Source organism: Mesoplodon densirostris, chromosome 15 (genome assembly GCF_025265405.1).
Source record: "Mesoplodon densirostris isolate mMesDen1 chromosome 15, mMesDen1 primary haplotype, whole genome shotgun sequence".
NCBI lineage: Eukaryota > Metazoa > Chordata > Mammalia > Artiodactyla > Ziphiidae > Mesoplodon > Mesoplodon densirostris.
The window spans coordinates 9,447,169-9,466,477 of record NC_082675.1 but is presented as its reverse complement, the minus strand read 5'-3'; the positions used below and the strand labels follow the sequence as shown (position 1 = coordinate 9,466,477).

At 51.4% G+C, this 19,309-nt stretch overlaps 1 protein-coding gene across 1 annotated transcript in view; it reads right to left on the bottom strand.

Annotated features, from left to right (window-relative positions):
• CUX2 (cut like homeobox 2) overlaps positions 1-19,309 on the bottom strand; it is a 263,389-nt gene that overhangs the window by 15,192 nt on the left and 228,888 nt on the right. The window contains exons 7-16 of the mRNA XM_060118635.1: positions 19,036-19,115; positions 18,068-18,134; positions 16,272-16,320; positions 12,190-12,294; positions 8,473-8,664; positions 8,320-8,378; positions 7,801-7,849; positions 7,608-7,707; positions 5,786-6,460; positions 4,691-4,792 (exon numbers count right to left, since the gene is read on the bottom strand). Coding sequence (XP_059974618.1) covers positions 4,691-4,792; positions 5,786-6,460; positions 7,608-7,707; positions 7,801-7,849; positions 8,320-8,378; positions 8,473-8,664; positions 12,190-12,294; positions 16,272-16,320; positions 18,068-18,134; positions 19,036-19,115 — 1,478 coding nt within the window. The remainder of the gene's footprint in view (positions 1-4,690; positions 4,793-5,785; positions 6,461-7,607; positions 7,708-7,800; positions 7,850-8,319; positions 8,379-8,472; positions 8,665-12,189; positions 12,295-16,271; positions 16,321-18,067; positions 18,135-19,035; positions 19,116-19,309) is intronic.

Below are 19,309 nucleotides of genomic sequence, written 5' to 3'. Positions count from 1 at the left end.
TGGATTGAAGGGCAAAGATGTTCACAGTGCAGTATTTATACCAGCAAAATGTTGGAGGCAACCTCTTTGTCCAACAGCTGGGGATTAGTTAAGTAAATTAGGGTCCATCCCTAGGACAGAATATTAGGCAGCCGTTAAAAATCAGGTGGACAAATTATACTCCAATAAAGATGTTAAAAAAAAAAGGAAAAAAAATTACAGAAAGAGAAATCAGGTGGACAGTGAGATTTTAGCACATGTGGAGAAAGTGCTCATGGGGATAATATAACATTAAAAAAAGACTTGTCTTTTGCATATGCTGTGATCCATCTATGCAGATAAAAGCAAGTCCCAGAAGAGGACACACAGTATAACCTGCTTTCTAATTGAGCTGCAAAATAAGCAATGTATTACTTAGTGAAAAATCTTTTTTTTTTAAGAGTGGTAAACAAAAAGGAACAACAGAACATTGTTTCCCTCTGCCTTCTTAGTGGCCTTTCCCATGCTGAGGTCTCCCCACCCCTGGACCAACCCAGATCAACACAGCTCTTCCTCTATTATCTTGTTGTGAAGTCTATACCCTAGTGGATCCTCACAGCCCCAATTTTAATTTCCAATTAAAAAGCAATAGAGCAATAGAATATTATTCAGCCATAAAAAGGAATGAAGCACTGATACATGCTACCATATGGAATAATCTTGAAAACATCATGCTAAGTGAAAGAAGCCGGACACAAAAGGCCACATATTGTATGGTTTCCCTTCCTATGATATATCCAGAATAGGTAGATTCATAGACACAGAAAGTAGACTGGTGGTTCCCTGGGGCTTAAGGGAGGTGGAGAGTAGGGAGTGACTGCTAATAGGTACAGTGTTTCCTTTTTGGGGTGATGAAGATGTTTTGGAAGTAGACAGAAGCAGTGGTTGCACAACATTGTAAATATACTAAACACCACTGAATTGTTCACTTTAAAATGGTTAATTTTATGTTATATGAATGTTACCTCAATTTAAAAAAAAGTAGGGGCTTCTCTGGCTGGCACAGTAGTTAAGAATCCGCCTGCCAATTCAGGGGACACGGGTTCGAGCCCTGGTCCAGGAAGATCCCACATGCCGTGGAGCAACTAAGCCCGTGCACCACAACTACTGAGGCCCGTGCGTCTAGAGCCCATGCTCCGCAACAAGAGAAGCCACCGCAATGAGAAGCCCGCGTACCACAACGAAGAGTAGCCCCCACTTGCCACAACTAGAGAAAGCCCGCACACAGCAATGAAGACCCAACGCAGCCAAAAATAAATAAATAAAATAAATAAATTTATTAAAAATAAAAGTAATACATGCCTATTGTGGACAGCTAAGAATGCACAGAAAGTTAAGATGAAAATAAAAATCCCCTCTAATCTTTCCCCCAGAGGCAACCACATGAACTTTTCTCATGTTTTTCCTTTCAATCTGTTTTCTAACAACACTCATGGGATGGTCACACTTGATACGTGGGAGTGTGGCCTGGTTTGCCCTCACTTGGTGTCAACATGAGTATTTTTTCCTATGATTATAAGTTCTTCTATCTTTAATGGCTGCATATACCACTGAGGAAATACCCTGTGCTTTACTTACCTGATCCCCCACTGCTAGACACTTAGATTGTTTCTAGTTTGTCACTGTTGGAAACAACGATAAAGAGATAGCTTGTATATAAAATTTTGCCCCCATTCTGGACATTTCCTTTGATCCCCAAACGGAGAGCTCCCAAGTTAGTGTCAACCACATGCATTTCCTTCCCAGAGGACTGCTAATTGCTCTCTGCTTAGCCTTCACTCTTGTCAGGGGCACGGGGCGGTGGGGGGATAACCTGGCACTCTTCCTCTTGTTGAACTCTTCAAAGACCCTTCACAGGAAACCCACAACTATGCAAAGGTTTCCCTCTATGATGTTGCCTTTTTAATTTCTTTGCTGCCTTGTTTCTGACCCCCCAGTGGGAGAGCAGTGTACAGGGAGCCAGGAGACCTGGGTTCTCCTTTGGTCTCTGAATAACTGTGAGTATGTCTCCTCCTCTTTGGCTTCAGTTTTCCTGTTCAGTGGGAGAGTTAGATTAAACTGTTGCTCATGATTCTTTTCCCCCCAATACTGTGTCTCATCTGTATGTGTAAGTCCTATCTAGCACACAGTAGGCACTTAATAAATGTTTGGGACCGGTTTCATGGAAGACAGTTTTTCCATGGACTGGTGGGGGGATGGGGGTGGGGGGATGGTTCAGGCCAGCGATGGGGAGCCATGGGGAGCGGGGATGAAGCTTCGCTCGCTCACCTCCTGCTGTGCACGGCCCGGTTCCTAACAGGCGGTGGGCTGGTACCGGTCCACGTCCCGGGGGTTGGGGACCCCTGGTGTACACAGTAGGGGCTCAGCAGATTATATGGGTGGAGGAGTGTAGGCTCCCAGCAGGGTAAGTCCCTCTCTACCCTTTCCAGGGACCAGGAAGGGGAGGGATCTTGGGGAACTCCTGGCTTCCAGCAGCAGTCAGAGGCTTGGGAATCGGGACACTTGCTCCGAGTCGCCACCATGGGGCAGCAGACAAAGTAAAATGGAGTGGGAGTGCTGAAGCCAGCATCTAGTTCTAAGCCAGCTGTGGTCTACACTGTGTTGTACTACCTCATGCTGGGTGCAGGGATGTGACTAGGTCCCTGGCTGCAAGAATCCCCCAGACTGGTGGGAGGGACAGCCACATCAGCAGAGTCATTTATAACATGAATAAATGCAACAATGGATACATAATAATGATAACGTAATGAGGACAGCTAACTTTTCAGGGGCACCTTCTACATACTAGACCCCAGTTGAGTGCTTGCCAGGCCTGATCTCATTTGATCCTCACACAACCTTAAGAAGGGAGTACAAATACTGTGCCCATTTTAAAGATGAGAAAATGAAGGCACAGAGAGGCTAAGCAATTTGCCATGGTCACACGGTTAATAAATAGCAGAGACAAAATTTGCAGCCAGGTCACTCTGGCTCCAATGCACCAAACAATACAGGTCATTATGCGGGATCCAAGGAGGGGTGGTATCCAATCCACCTGGATGGGGATGAGGGGCTTCCTGGAGATGACTTCTGAGTTGAGTTGTAAAATATAAGCAGGAGTTGGCCAGATGAAAGGTGGCTGCAGTGAGGATGGCATTAGGGGCACAGGGAACAGGAATGAGAATAAGCATGACTACAAACAGTTCATGTGAGAGGCACGGAGGGGTCAGGAGGAGTCTGAAGACTATAATAGGGCCTATAGGCCTTGTTGAAGACTTGGGATTTTATCTGAGGGTAATGGGGAGCCATGGAAGGATTTCGAATAGTGATATGACCATGTGTGTCCTCTAGAAAGATCCCTCTGGCCTCTGGGTGGAGAATGAGCCAGAGCATGGCCTAGAATGTCATTGTCAAGACCAGTAAATAGGCTACTGCAATAGTCCCAGCAAGTGATGATGGTGGCTCACTAGGCTGGTGGCAGTTGGGGTGGGGATGGACAAGCTTGAAAGAAGCACTCAGAAGTTAAGTGACCCCTGGATGGGGTAAGGGTTAGGGTTAGGGTTAGTGTTAGGGTTAGGGTTGTTGGAATTTCCAGGAGTGGATTAACTCATCTAGGAAGAGTAAGAAAGTCAGAGGGCCTGGGGTGGAGCTCTGGGGGAACCCCACGTTTGAGGGGTTGATGAAGAGAGTGCACTGTGATAGGCTAAATAATGGTTCCCCAAAGATATCCATGTCCCAATCCCTGGGACCTGTGAACATGTTACCTCACATGGCAAAAGGGAGTTTGCAGATGTGATTAGAGTTAAGAATTTTGAGATGAGATTATCGTGGATTATCTGGGTGGACCCCACATAATCACAATGGTGCTTATAAGAGGGAGGCAGAAAGATGAGAGACAGAGACGGAGACTAAAGATGCTATGATGCTAAGATGAAGGAAGAGACCAGGAGGCAAAGAATCTGGGCGCCCTCTAGAAGCTGAAAAAGGCAAGGAAACAGATTTTCCCCTAGAGCCTCCAGAAGGAACGCAGCTGTAGCCCAGTGAGGCTGACTTTGGACTTCCGACTTTCAGAACTGTAGGATGATAAATTTATGCTGTTTTTGACCACTGAGTTCTGAGTGTGGCACCCACTGGGGAAGCGTAGGAGGCATGGTTTGAGAGGTAGGAGGAAGCCAGGGGAACAGTGGCTCACTGGGAACTAGAAAGTAAGGTGCAAGAAGGAAGGTGAGACCGATGGTCGGGGGTGAGGCTCAGACCTCTGTGCTTGACGAGCTCCTGTGTGAATACTGGTCACTGTGCCTCCTGAAAGTCGAGGACATTTGGACAACCCAGACCAGGATTGCCAACAGAACTCCGCAGTGAGGGCAATGTTCTGTGGGCGTGCTGCCCACCATAGCCGCCACTCGTCACCTGTGCCATGTGGCTACTGCGGCTGAAGAACTGAGGTTTTTAATTTCGCTTAATTTTAGTTAACTTGAATGGATATAACCACACGTGGCTTGTAGCTCCATACTGGATAGGATCTGGCACTTTCCAGGCCTAGACCTCACTTGGCTGCAGGTTTGGAAAGAGGCAAAGAGGTTCTGACCTGTTTGGAATCCCCTCTGGAGTGGACGAAGGTGGACAAGGCCTTGCCTCCCGCTCAGAACAGGCCCCGGAGGCCTCGGGCCTCACCTGCTGTGGTCACACTCACCCCCCTTCTGCGACTCGATCTCCTTCTTGGCCTGCTCCAGGATGCTCTTGATGGCGTCATCCGAGCCGGTCTCTGGTGTACGGATTCTCGGGGTGATACTGCCTGGGGGAGGAAAGGAGGCATCTTCTGTGGGGACCTGCATGTTGGGGGTCAGTCCTGGAGCTGGGCAGGGTGACAGCCTGGTGCCCTCCTCTGAGGGCCAGACCGTGAGTGTGTGTGGCAGGACCACCACTTCGCTAGTCTGTGTGACAAACTGTGGACCTACAAGTGATTCTAGCTTGAAATAATAATAACAACAACAAAACCCACTGACGGCAGCCACCATCAAAGCTACCAGTTCTCGGGCTTCCTTGGTGGCGCAGTGGTTGAGAGTCCGCCTGCCGATGCAGGGGACACGGGTTCGTGCCCCGGTCTGGGAAGATCCCACATGCCATGGAGCGGCTGGGCCCGTGAGCCATGGCCGCTGAGCCTGTGCGTCTGGAGTCTGTGCTCCGCAACGGGAGAGGCCACAACAGTGAGAGGCCCGCATACCGCAAAAAAAAAAAAAAAAAAAAAAAAAGCTAACAGTTCTCAAGAACTTACTACATGCTTTATGCTCATTTAACCCCCCCCATAAGGCTGACATATGGGGAAACTGAGGCACAGAGCAGCTAAAGTGGATTCCTTGAGGTCACTCAGTAGATGAATGGCAGAGCTGGACACAAACTCAGGTGTCTGTGAGGTCAAAACTTGGGCCCTTCACATGGATTACCCTAAAAACTGAGTCTGGCAAGGCTGGCAGTCACCCAGGCTGTCATACGGATGGGTAAACTGAGGCTTGGAGGTGCTCAGCGGGTATCTGCCAAGGCAGCCCCTGGGGCCCAGACTTTTCCCACCATTATCAGCCTGAATGGCACCACAGCGGCCGGAGGGGGAAACTGAGGCACAGAAAGGCAGAGTCACTTGCCCCGAGTCACACGGCTGTGCGGTGGCAGACCCAAGGCTCTGAACCCCGAGCTGTGCTCTCCGACCCCAGCCAGCCCCATGCCCTGGGCTGGGTCGTGGAGACCAGGTCTGAGCCTGTACGCCGCAGATGGGCCCTCGGCCGGCACTCACCCCGTTGCCGCACCTGGATGGTCCTCAGAGCCAGCACATTCTGCTCGTCCGACAGGAACTGCTTCATCTTGATGAAGGGCTCCTTGCCCTTCACCGTGAGCTTGCGCCAGGGCTTGGGCCGGGCCAGGATCTCGCTGACCGAGCCCTGGGACAGGCCCAACACGTAGTGGCCAAACACCCGCTGCCCGATGTTGTGTTTGAGCAGCTGCTCCTTCACCTGGAATGCGATCTCCGCCGTGTCCAGCTGCTCCTCCTCTGTCCCGGCCCCCGCTGTGGCCACGCTGCCGCCACTGCCCTCCACTGGCTCAGGGCCCCCGGGCGGCTCAGGGCCAGGGGCTGGGGTGGCAGGGGCCGTGGGCGGCTTGGCGCCATAGAAGGCCGGGGGGAACACCAGCAGGCCTCCCGCCTCCCCTTTGAAGGCGGCCGGGGGCATCATGTGCTTGGACAGCAGCGTGTCCCCTGCCAGTCTCTCCCCTGAAGCCAGGCTGGGGAAGGGGGACAGCGAGAAAGTCCGAGGGCCATCAGGGCCGAGGCCAGGGCCCAGCAAGGGCTGCCCTGGGCTGGGGGACAGGGGGTCTTCGGGCCCTGGTGGTGGTGGGAGCTGTGGAGGGGATGGGTAGGACTGCTCCGTGCCCAGAGAATCCTTGATGGCATCATCCTCTGAAGGGTCTTCCTCTAGAACACCAAGGCAGACAGACAGAGGAAGAGAGGAGAGACAGAGAGAAAGACAGGTAGATAGTGATGGGGAGAGACAGAGACAGAGACAGGGAGAGAAATAACACAGAGACACAGAGATAGGAAAACAGAAATAACATGAGAGAGACAGAGATAGGCAGAGGCAGAGAGACAGAGACAGACAGAGAGAGTGAAAGACAGAAAGCAACAGAAAGACAAAGAGATAGAAAGAGGGAGACAGAGAAACAGTGAGAGGCAGAGAGACACATACAAAGAGACAGAAATTTGGAGGGAGAGGAAGGGGGCACAGGGCAGGAGGGAGTGGGGACAAGTGCTATAGGCGTCGGGCGGCGCAAGGCGCCAACACTGGCTGTTTCTGCCACACACACTCCCTGCCCCCTTCTCTGATCCCCATCCTTCAAGTCTCGGGCCAAATGCCAGTTCTGGGGAGCCCCCCTCCCACCATCAAGCACATTAACTGAGCACTCGTTATGGGCCCAGCACCTCGCTCTGGGAGGATTAACCCCCATCCCAGAGCAGGACAGCCCACTTCCTGGGTGCTCGCCCTGCACCCCTTGTCTATGCATTTGTATTTCCCATGCTGCTAACTTACTCCACCCGCACAGGGCCCATTACCGCCCCCATTTCACAGATGAGGAAATGGAGGCAGCACACAGAAAGTGTCGGCTGGGGCCACATGGCTGACAGGTCATGAAGCCACTGTGTGGGGAGAAGGGGCGATCTGGGGGAGACAGGCGTGTCTGCAGGCCATGCCCAGTGGTCTGCTGTAGGGGGTGCGGTGTGAATGCCCTCCTTGTCCCGTGACCTCTTCCTGTTGTTCTTGAAGGCTAGGGCATGAGCGAGCCCTTCGGGGGACCTCAGGAGGGCCTGAGTGAGCTGTGTGTCCCTGAGTGTGGGCGTGGATGTGGGTGGCACCCTGTGGGACAGCTGCCTGCTGGCTTAGCTGTGGATGGCACCCAGCTCAGCCCCTGGCACTCAGGAGGCACTCAATCAACATGCCCGCCTTTTATCCATCATCCTCCGGCCCATGTGGAAGGCAGTGGTCTGAGGGCATGGAGGAAGCCAGAGACCCACGGGCAGCTCCCACCCCCGCCCCTCAGCCCCAAGAGCACCCCTCCTCCCCTACCAGGGCTGGCCAAAAGACCAGGCTTTTCTAGAAGGAATTTCTGCGCAGGGAAGAATGCCTCCTTTGCCATGAGCAGGGAGTCTTCGGGCTTCGCCATGCCCTGAGGAGACAAGAAGCAGGGCTGAGAGGGCATGGCTGGTGCAAGGCTCTCAGGGGCAGCCTGCCCTGCGGGGACAGTGGTGGGGATACTCACCTGCGGGAGGCTGCAGGTGTTGGAGGCCAGCTTCATGGCTTTGAGGATGCTGCCAGAGAAAGTGGAGAGAGTGTGAGGCCAGCCAGTTCCCCAGGCCGGGGGAGAGGCACTGCGACCTGCTATCTTCCCTGATTGACAGCAAGCATCCCAGCCCCCAGGACCCCATGTAACACGGGACCCACTGGACAACAGGCCTTAAATAGTGGGCTTGTGAACTGTCTGCTGTCACCTGGAGGAGTGTGGCTTGAGCTCATCTGATTAAGGCATCATCCCCCTGCCCAGTTACAGCACCAGCAAGGCTATGTTTTCCCACAGGCAGCTCTTGATGACAAAGGTCCGGGCATGACCCCCAAGGTGCCAGTGGAGAGTTGACAAGGGTACCACAAAGTGGGGTCTGGTGGGAGGGAGGAAGATGGTGAACTTTGCCGAGGGCCCCTTGTTATCTTCCCAGGCAGCCCCCAGTCAGGTAAGAGGGCTTGAGGTGTGGGGGGGTCTGTGGAGCCCCGCCCCACACAGTACCTCAGCTCTGTTTTAATTTCTTCATAGTCAGACTGTGCCTGGAGCTTCTCTTCCAGCTTCTAGAAGGACAAAGATGGTGAGGCTGGTCCACGGCCTTCTGCCTGGGGACTCCCCGCCCATCTCCCATCTGCCCACCTCCTCCCCAAGACCTACCTCGATGGCCTCGGACTTGGCCGTGAGCTGCCGCTCCAGGTCTGCAATCTGGTTGGCGGAGGTCTCCTCCAGCTCCTGCAGAGAGTTCTGGAGGTGCCGCACGTCCTTCAGCAGCCGCAGGATCTCCCGATCCTTGGAGGCCAGGGCAGCCTCAAGCCGAGGGCCCGAGCACAGAGCGAAGTTCACCTTATCCTGGGCACAAACAGGGGCTTGGAGGGGCCGGGAGGTGTGGGGCAGGGGGCTGCAGGGCTGCTGTGCTCCCTGGGGTGACTCAGCCCCTCTCACAGGCCTGTGGCTTTCCCCTTACCACTTCTGAGCCTTTGCTCAGGCTGGTCCCACCTGCCTGGATGTCTTTCCCTCTCTTCTTGAAAAGAAATAAGGAGGGAGAAGGAGTGGTCAGAGAAAGTATTTTGGAGGAAGGTATGTCTAAACTGTGATGAAGCTCAAGAACAAGTTAGTGATTTGGAAAATTGCTTGGCAGCCTCTGCTAAAGGTGAAAATTCGGTGCCCTAAGTCCTGGTGAAATATATGCAGGAGAAATGTGGGCACTTGTGCACCAAGACACAGGATGTGAACATTCACAGCAGCCCTCTCTGTAATAGCTCCGAACCGGAAACCCCCCAGATGCCTACCCACCAGAAAGTGGACAGATTGTGGAATACTCACATAACAGAATACTAGACAGCAACAAAAACGAATAATCTACATTTACTTGCAACACAGCATGATGACTCTCCCGGATATATCATAGAGCCAAAGAAGCCAGACACCAAAGTGTATGCGTGATTCTATTAAGATCAGATATCAAAACAGGCAAACCCCATCTGTGCCGTTAGAAGTCAGGGGGAGTGGCACCTGGATGGGGTCACGAGGGAGGCTTCTGAGTGCTAGAATGTTTTATTGTCTTTTAAAAAATATTTATTTATTTGTTTGTTTATTTATTCATTCATTCATTCATTCATTCATTCATTTATGGCTGCGTTGGGTCTTCATTGCTGCACGTGGGCTTTCTGTAGTTGCGGCGAGCGGGGGCTACTCTTCGTTGCAGTGCACGGGCTTCTCATTGCGGTGGCTTTGCTTGTTGTGGAGCACGGGCTCTAGGTGCACGGGCTTCAGTAGTTGTGGCACAAGGGCTCAGTAGTTGTGGCTCACGGGCTCTAGAGCACAGGCTCAGTAGTTGTGGCGCACAGGCTTAGTTGCTCTGCGGCATGTGGGATCTTCCCAGATCAGGGCTTGAACCCATGTTCCCTGCATTGGCAGGCGGATTTTTAACCACTGTGCCACCAGGGAAGTCCCTAGAATGTTTTATTGTTGATCTGGATGCTGGTTATGGGCTGTGTTCACTTTGAAAAATTCCAAATGTTGTACACTTACGATATGCACATTTTCCCTTGTGGATGTTATACTTCAATAACACATTTATTAAAAAGGAACAAAAAGAGCCCGCGTGCCGCCAACTACAGAGCCCACGTGCTCTGGAGCCCGCGTGCCACAACGAGAGAGAACGAAGAGCAACGAAGAGCCCGCACACCGCAACGAAAGATCCCGTGTGGCACAACTAAGACCTGACATAGCCAAAAACAAAATAAATAAATATTAAAAAAAAGAAAAAAAGGAACAAAAAAGAACTAGTCAGTTGGGTGAGGAAGTGGTAGTTATAGGATGCTCCTGGCTGAGAGAACAGCAAAGGCTTGGGTTTCTAAATCGGGCCCAAGTCCCACTCCCGGCAGCAAAAGACCCACAGGATTAGACCTGAGACATTGCAGCCACGAGACACATTAGGGTGATTCCTTCCTCATCCTAATTTGCCATGAGCCCCAAGCCCCACAGCTTCTCCAGGTTTTAGGAAATGGCCCCTTTGTCCTGGTTGAAGATGAAGAGGTTTCTCTTTGAGGGGATCTGAAGTCAGGCTGCCCTTGAGCTCAGTTACAAATGAATCTAAGCAGCATTACGAAGAAAAACAAAAAACAAAAAACTGACCACTACCAACCCCAGCTATTCTTCTATGGAGGTAAATGCCAATTAAAACAGGAAGCGGATGCCATTAACACATTAAATTAATTAGCATCGAGCGCCACTGTTGTGCTCAGAAAAGCTCACCCCCCTCCCAAACCAGCAAAGTTCCTCATGGCTGATTAGCCCAGGCATTTGCTGGCTTCCATGGGGGTTAATTAAGAACCATTGGCAAATTCTCTCTGAGGCATCCTCATGAGCGCTCTCGCTCTGTCTTTCTTGTGTTCATTCTCTATGTCGTGCAGACATCAGGCACGTTGATACATACACACTGCCTCCTGGGTCACAGGCACAGGTGCACACACCTACGGACACAGCACACACTGACACATGTACCTGTGAGGATACTCATGCTGACAAGCACACGCACGGAAATGCACAGGCACCAAGGAGACGTGTCACCATCACACACAGAGACATGTATGTGCTCAGAGGCCACATGCTCACGTGGGCAAAAACACCCTGGACATACCCCAAATACACTAGTTAACAGTAACACTGCATTAAATATTTACTGAGCATAGACTATAAACCAAGCACCATGTAATCCTCTCAATAACCCTATAAGGCAGGTCCTATTTATATAGATGAGGAAACTGAGGCACAGTTAGGTTAAGGATACAGTTATTTGCCCAAAGGTCACAAACAGACACACATACACAGTAACACACGTTCAAAGAGACTCATTCCAATATTTAAATAGAAAGACAGATACAGACACACAGGTCTATGTATCAGGGTGTCAGGTGAAATGAAAATTATGCCGGCAAATTCAGGTTCATGAATGGAGACTGCAAATCACCCTGGAGCAGACCTGTGATTATGTAAGCAATCATGAATTTCATTCCTTGATATCTGGAAAGAAATCTGGAAAGAAGGTGGACCAATTTACATAAGGAAGCCAGGCTTTCTGGGAGAGGAACAATGAAGACTCTTATTACATGACAGAAGGGTAGGTTGGGGTGGGCCTGATTAAAATCCCTTGGCAGGAAATGTCCCCAGGACCCAAAGGGGCACCAACCTGGAGGAATGAGAAAGATGTACTGACTAAGTGGCTTAACACAGGAACCTCAGGGTTGATGATTAAAGTTTGGTTCTTTGTAACATGTGGCTGGTTGGGAAACCTCATTAGAATCATCCTGATATATTTTAGGAACCCATGGCTGATATGAGTGTCAACCTCAGCTCTTGGTCAGCAGCCCCACTGCTGTCTGGGAGGGACTGAAAACCAGCGGGGCATCCCTGTAGCAGTCCCGCACATCTTCCAAGCAGTGTGAGACCAGTGGTCAACAGCAACACCTGGTGGCAGTCACCAAAACTGCATGGCTGATCTACTGATCAAACTCACTCTCCTACCCACTCTTGCTGGGCACCTGGCAACTAAAATGATCCTCTTTGGCCTGACTAAATTCCAAAGTATATAGAATCAAGGTATATGGAAGCTTGAGCTTGAAAAGTTAAAAGAGCTGTGGCTGTTTTTGACCCTCAGCTGGTGAAGCAAGTCACAGTGACTATGTTTAACTACACACTGACCTTGGCAATTAAAATGCTATGCCCACAGTATGCACACAGAGACCCACACCCATTCATGTGCACAATTTCACACAGATGCGCATGGTCCACCCACAAAATGTCACCCACGTATTCAAACCCACAAACCTGGCCTTTCCCAACCTTTCCCCGTGGCTCCTCCACCATCCTTACCCCACTGGGTCCCTGAGGAGAGCAGCAGGCCAGGCGGATGGAGCTGTTGACGGAGGCAAGTTGTTCCCGAAGACTTTCCACCTCCCGCTGGGCAGCCTCGGCTCGCTGGGAAGGAAAATGGGGCAAGTGTGGTTAAGAGGTGAGCGGGGCCACACGGGATCCCACCCTGGCCCTCCACTGCTTCCCTGCACCGTCTCAGGCAGCAGCTGGGAAGGCAGGTCTGAGGGCCTGGGGTCCTCCTTTCTGGGTCCTAGACCCTTGAGTTGGCTCTTGGTTTCCCTGGTGTGTATCCAAGAGGAGCTAGAACATTCCCTCTTCACTAGGGCAGGAAGGGAGATGCTGTCTTGATGTAACTGGCAATTTTTCACACGTTCCCTGGCCACTTCTGTCTGCCAAGTAAACTTCAGGCCTGGCTAGTCAAAAGGCCAGAGTTTGTCCCCAGCTCCTGTGCCATATGGTGTCTGCAGAGGTGGCTCACAAGCTGTTGCAGGCCCCTGGGCAAGTTACTTCCCCTCTCTGAGTCTTAGTTTTCCTTTTGTGAAATGGGGGCAATGAAACTGTAGAGGAGTGTTGAAATACATCTAAAATCAGAATGCCACAGTTTACTAAACTGAATCTTAACTCTTCAAAAATTTCTAAGAAAAAGCCTGGAAGGAAGCATCCAAATGTTAACAATGTAGACTTGTGGCCTGGAGAGAAATCTGTACTTTGTCTTTCTTTCTGGTTGTATGACCTTGGGCAAGAAACTTCATATCCCTGGCCTCAGTTTCCCTGTCTGTAAGATGGGCATTATAAGATCAACTATCTCATAGGGTTGTTCTGCAAGTAAGTGATTTGGTAAAATACAACTCATTAGGTATCTCATCTTGATGCCTGACACATACAAATGTGTCAACAACTGGTTTACTTTATTAACAACAACAGGGTGTATGGGATCTTGAACTATGGAAAATTAAAAGAGTTGCAGTTGTATCTTGACCCCCAGCTGGTGATGCAGGTCATAGCGATTAAGTTTAACTTACACACTGACCTTAGCAATCAGGATGCTGTGCCCACTATACGCGCACAGAGATGCACACACATCCACGTGCACATTTCATTGATTTATGTTTTAACTGATTTGTTTGTTTATTAGTATCCTGCCTTGTTCCAGGAATGGTTCGAGTTAGGCGTCAGTTTTGTTTTGGGAAAGGTTTTGGGCGTGTGGGGTTGTAGAGAAAACATTTTTATGTTTCCACAAAGGGCATTCTGAGCAAATGTGACTGAAACTTGGGATCTAGGCTAAAAGACAAGCCTTGGAGTTAATACATGACTGATTAGCTAGTGAGAACTCCAGAAAGATTCACCTCCTGGGAGATGTCTGTTGACATTTCAAGGGGGGATGAGACCCAGACCGTGGAGACACCCCCTGGCTTGTAAAGCTGGGTTTAAAGCTACTAGTCTTATCTTCCCCTGGAGAGAAGTATTTATATTCCAAATGCTAGAAACCCAGGATCCTTGCCCTTCTGTTCGTCACGATACTTCAGAGTCGATTTCTCTCCCTTTCTCAGAACGTCCCTCTACTATACTACACAACCACCCAGATTCATATTTGGGTGGTTCCTTGCCTACAGCACAAACTCTGGTGCATGTAGGAGGATATCTGGTTCTCGTCTTGTCACCCCAGGGGGAGAACTGGGGCAAACTGGCATGGTCTTTACTATACAAGTCATAAGGATCTGCTCCGCTCCAGAATCCTCTTGTTCACATTTAGGGTAGCATTAATAAATACAGATATTAAAGGCTAATATGATGACATTTACTTTTTTCTAAGTACTCTACAACGAGCAGGTTTTAGTTTTATACTCAGGAAAAAATAAACATTATTAAAAATGCTTCCTATTCAAACTACTCTAAGATCGCTCTTCTTAAGCCTCTTTGATTGGCAGAGATCCAAAAGTCTGACGACACACAGTGCTGGTGAGGCTCTCGGGAAACGGGCCCTCTCAGACCTTGCTGGAGGGAGTGTGAACTGGCACAACCCCATGGAAGGCAGTTTGGTCACATTTGCCAAATTATAAACGCACAGCTCTTTCACCCAGCGGTTCCACTTCTAGGAATTTGCCCCATACAGTGGCTTGGGTATGTATGAAATGATATCTGTACAAGGTTATTCACTGCAGTGTGGAGGATGATGGTAAAATACTGGGAATACCATAAACGTTCATCAATAGGGTATGAGTTAGACCAGAGGTTGGCAAACTGCAACCTGCTGCCTGTTTATGTAAATAAAGTTTTACTGGAACACAGCCATGCCCATTTGTTTCCATATCGTCTATGCTTCACTCTACCACTGCAAAGTTGAATAGTTGTGACAGTGACTTGCAAGGCCGAAAATATTTACTCTCTGGTCCTTTATAGAAAGTTTGCCTTCCCCTGGGTTAGATGATGGTGTGTCCATGTAGTGCAATACGACACAGCTGTGAAACAGAAGGAACTGCTTTATATACCGATACAGAACAAGCTCTATCTAAGACACATACATGGAAAAAGTAAGGTTCAGGAGGGTGTATATAGTATTAATAATTATTATTATTTTTTAAGTTGCTAATTATTCTCTTAAGGATATGCATACCAAGGTTGTGATGATTTCTTTCTTTTATTTATTTATTTTTGGTCATACGGCATGTGGGATCTTAGTTCCCCAACCAGGGATTGAACCTGGGCCCTCTGCATTGGAAGCGTGGAGTCTTAACCACTGGACTGCCAGGGAAGTCCCTCATTTTTGTTTTAGAAAGGGGTAAAAGTAGATATTCATGGGCTTGTGAAGGGATCTCTGGGAGGAGACCCCAGACACTGTAACAGAGGTTGCTGGGGAGAGGGGAACTGGCGGCGGGTTCAGGGAAGGGAGATGGAGTTTCCCGGCTATGCCCTAATGTACCTTTTTCAGTTTTGAACTAAGTAAATGGATTACCTATTCAAAAAATTAACCTAAAAAACATTATTCTTTTCCAACCTTCCTCTGCAGGAGGGAGCACCCTGTCCCTAGGCTGGCACAGCCAGGCATCCAGGCCTTTGCCTCTGCTGTGCCCTCTGCCTGGAATGCCACTCCTCAAGAGAAGAGCGCCTGGGCTTTAGAACCCAGCTGCAAAGTGTCCTCCTAGGAGGCCTCCCTCAACCACCCCTGGGGAAATGACCACTTGCCCTGTCACACTGCTGACCCCTCCTGGCCATGCCCCTGGCTGCTGGTGTTGCAGGGGACCGGGGAGAGATGCAGTAGGCCCGCAGGACTCCAGACCGGACCCTTATGGCCACATCTTACCTCCTTTCAAAGTCCTGCCCAACTTTGTCCCACAGATGGCAACACATCTGAAGCCAGAGGAAGGCAGGACGTGGGAACCCCATTTATAAATGTGAAAACTGAGACTCGGAGAGGCTGAAGGACTTACAAGGACCCGGGCTGGGACTAGGATGTGGGGCCCCCAGGGAAGGTTAGGGTCCACACAGTGCCTGCCTGGTGATCGAGTGAGGAGGTTGGTGGAGACCCCAGGTGGGGATGGAGGGAGAGAAGCAGCTCCGGGCTTGTCTCTCGTCACCACCCTCGGCTCTATGGAACATAGCTCCTCACTCAGTCTGGTTGAGAGAGACCCATGTCCCAGCTTAGCCTGGGGATGGGCCTGGGATCTCTGGTCACTGCTTTGCCTTCCTCCCACGGGGAAGGGCACTTGTCATGCTCTGCAGGCTGCTTCCTGGCCTTTACCAGGGCCGTCCCATGCCTGGAATCCATCCCTCTAGTCTCAAGTTACTTGTCAGGTCTCAGCTCCACGACCCTTCCATGGGATGTCTTCCCTGACCCCTGAGTCTGGGGCTGGTGCCCCTTCCCCAACTGTTGCTGCCTGCATCACCCTATTTCTGAGTGTTCTGTCTGTATCCCACCCTCCTTCCTCTGGGAACGCAGGGGCTGGGTCCCGGACAGCTCCCAGCCCCAGCACTCAGCATGGCATGTAGTTCAATTAATATTGATTCAGCTCAGCTTCCTCCTCTCCGCCTGGCCCAAGACCCCCACCCCGGGGAGAATGAGCCCCCAGCACACATCTCCTCACCTGATTAGCTTTCTCCAGGTTGGTCATGATCAGGCCGACTTCATCTGCCCTGAGACAGAAAGACGAGGCCCTGAGGAAGGGATTCTGGCAGCCACCAGGGCCCCCGACACTCCTGAAACCCCCCAGCCCCTGCCAACCCAAGGGTCTTGCAATGGGGCCCTTGAGCAGGCTGCCTTCCATCCTTCCTACTGGAGAGAAACCAAGCTGGGGGGGCAGGGAAAGAATCCAGGCTGGGGGGAAATGAAAAAGGGGCCTCAGCACTGGACCCCTTCCAGGCAGCCTGGCCTCCATCTCCCCCAGGGGTCCACTCTCTGAAGGTGCCACAGAGCTACACCTCCCAGCCTTTGCCTCTGCTATGCCTTCCACCTGGACGTCTTCCTCAACAGAACAGGGCCTGAGCTTTACACCCAGCTGCAGAGTGTCCTCCTAGGAGGCCTCCCTCAACTACCCTCATTTATTTTGCTGCCTCACCACCCCCCTGGGTTGTCAGCGCCTAAAGGATCGGGACAGGCCTCATCCACCTCGGCTGCCCCTCTGCCTAGCAAGGGGTGGGGCCACAAGGGGCCTGCAGGGAGCATTTGGTGACTAAAAGCCACACACGTGCTACACGCATGTTCCAGTTCAAGGCCTTCTTTGCATAAGCTGTTCCCACTGCCCACAGCACCTTTCCAAGCATTCTTCATGTGGCCATCTCCTTCCCATCTTTGAGATCTCATTCTGAAGGTCATCTCCTCAGGGAAGTCCTCCCTGACTACCCTGGATAATAGGACCCACCCCTCCATGTTATTCTCTCTTGCTGCTCCTGTTTTTTCCCTTCATAGCATTTACCATGTGGCCACAACAGTGTCAGGCATACAGTAAGTGCTCAATAGTGTCTGTGAATGAAAGACTTTATTCCTGTACGTCAGCTAGTGTCTGTCTCCTCTCCTTGACTGAGGACAGGCCCATGTTCTGGGGTTTCCTCCAGGGACCCAGCATAGCACTGGGTAAACAGTAGGTGCTAAATTGTAGATTAAGTGATATCTTAAAGCCTGAAGAAATGTTGAGTCCAGATTAATTTAAGTTAATGACACTTGGCCCTGAGGGTTGGACTGTGAACCTGGGGAGTGGGGACAGCCCCTAGAGGCTGGGGCAAGGCAGAGGCCCATGACCAGCAGAGTCTGCTTAGCTGGAAACCCAGAATGTCCTTTATAGCTTGTGCTACACGGATCGCACCACAAATAAATGGTGGACAGCTGTGTGCCTATGCGGGTGTGGAGCAGGGAGTACTTAATTCAATGGGTGTCTCAGGTAGAATCCGAGGGAGAATATCAGAAAGAGGAGGCATGTCTAGAGGGTGAGAGGCAGGAGGCATGTCTGGGAAGGTCAGAGGGAGGAGGCATGTCTGGGAGGGTCAGAGGGAGGAGGCATGTCTTGGAAGGTCAGAGGGAGGAGGCACGTCTGGGAGGGTCAGAGGGAGGAGGCACGTCTGGGAGGGTCAGAGGGAGGAGGCACGTCTGGGAGGGTCAGAGGGAGGAGGCATGTCTGGGAGGGTCAGAGGGAGGAAGCATGTCTGGGAAGGTCAGAGGGAGGAGGCATGTCTGGGAAGGTCAGAGGGAGGAGGCATGTCTGGGAGGGTCAGAGGGAGGAGGCATGTCTGGGAGGGTCAGAGGGAGGAGGCATGTCTGGGAAGGTCAGAGGGAGGAAGCATGTCTGGGAGGGTCAGAGGGAGGAGGCATGTCTGGGCGGGTCAGAGGGAGGAGGCATGTCTGGAGGGTCACAGGCAGGAGACACACCTCAGCATGGCATTCACTTACTTGGATGCCGCCTCCTCATCGTATTTCCGCCGCAGCTCCAGCAGCTCTGTCTGCGTGGCCTTTAACGCTTGGAAAAATTAAAGTGCCGGAGTAAGGCCCTCCACCTCCAGGGAAGTGGAACCCGCTCCCCTTCTCTGGGGCCCGGAAGGCAGAATGAAGCTTGGGGTAGTGAGGAAAGATTTTTCTGTCAGTTAGAACTGGTGACAAGCAGTGAGTTTCCTGCCCCTAGAAGGGCTTCGAGCTGGAGGGAGGGCTGTGGCATGGCCAGGGTGGGGAGGGCAGATGACATGGTTCTCTATGACTCTATGAAGCTCAGGGGACCCAGGTAAGTGGAGGGGGCAGTCTGTCCCGGGATCTGGCGTATGAGCCCCCTAACACCTTTAAGGCCACTCCAGGACCTGGGTGGGGTCGTCCGTGCATGAGCTCACCCACCCTGAGGCCCCGCCCTGGAAGTGAGGGGACGGGAGGGGCAAGGAAGTCAACAGATACATGTATATTACAACAAATGAGGGATTTCTCATAAAGTTCCAGATTTCTGATTTCTCTAGCAAAATGGAAGGGACTGGCTATACTGGGCAGTGCCTGGCTGGGGCTCAGCAGTGGCCACCTCTTTAGATCAGGCCTGGGTTCTCCAGTTGGACCCACACCCCACCCTTCCCTACTGCATTCCCTAATCCAGCCAGCTTGGCTGCATGCCCGGCTCCTGTAGGCACTGCATTTGTCACCCCGGATTGAATTCTATCTCAAACCCTCTCTCCACAGTAGTACGACCCCCGGGACTGGGGCTCTGATCCCTGCTGGGTAATGTAAGTCTTTCCTCTCCCTCCCAAACTCCTCTCTTGCCCTCCTGATTCTAGAACACCTGACCCTGTGTTCAGTGCCACTGCCCCCTCCCACTCCCCCTGGGCCTCCTGGTCTGACTGGCTGGGGCGCTGCACGAGGGCAGGGGACATGTGCCAGATACACACCTGAATGTAGGACCTTGATCTTCTCCTCGGCTTCCCCCAGTCTGGCTGCCAAAGTGAAGGCCTGTACTTCCTGAAGGCCCCTGTGAAAAGACCTGGTGTGTGGACCGGCCCATCCTGGCTTCCTGTCCCCTCTCCCACTCCCTGTAAAATCTGCACCTCCGTCTTTTTAATGAGTCCTTAAACATGACACTCAGGCACTTGGCTGCCCTGCTGTTTTGCTGACTGTGTGGCCTCCATTAGAGCTGGTGCCCAGTTAAGGTTCTGTAGCAGCCAG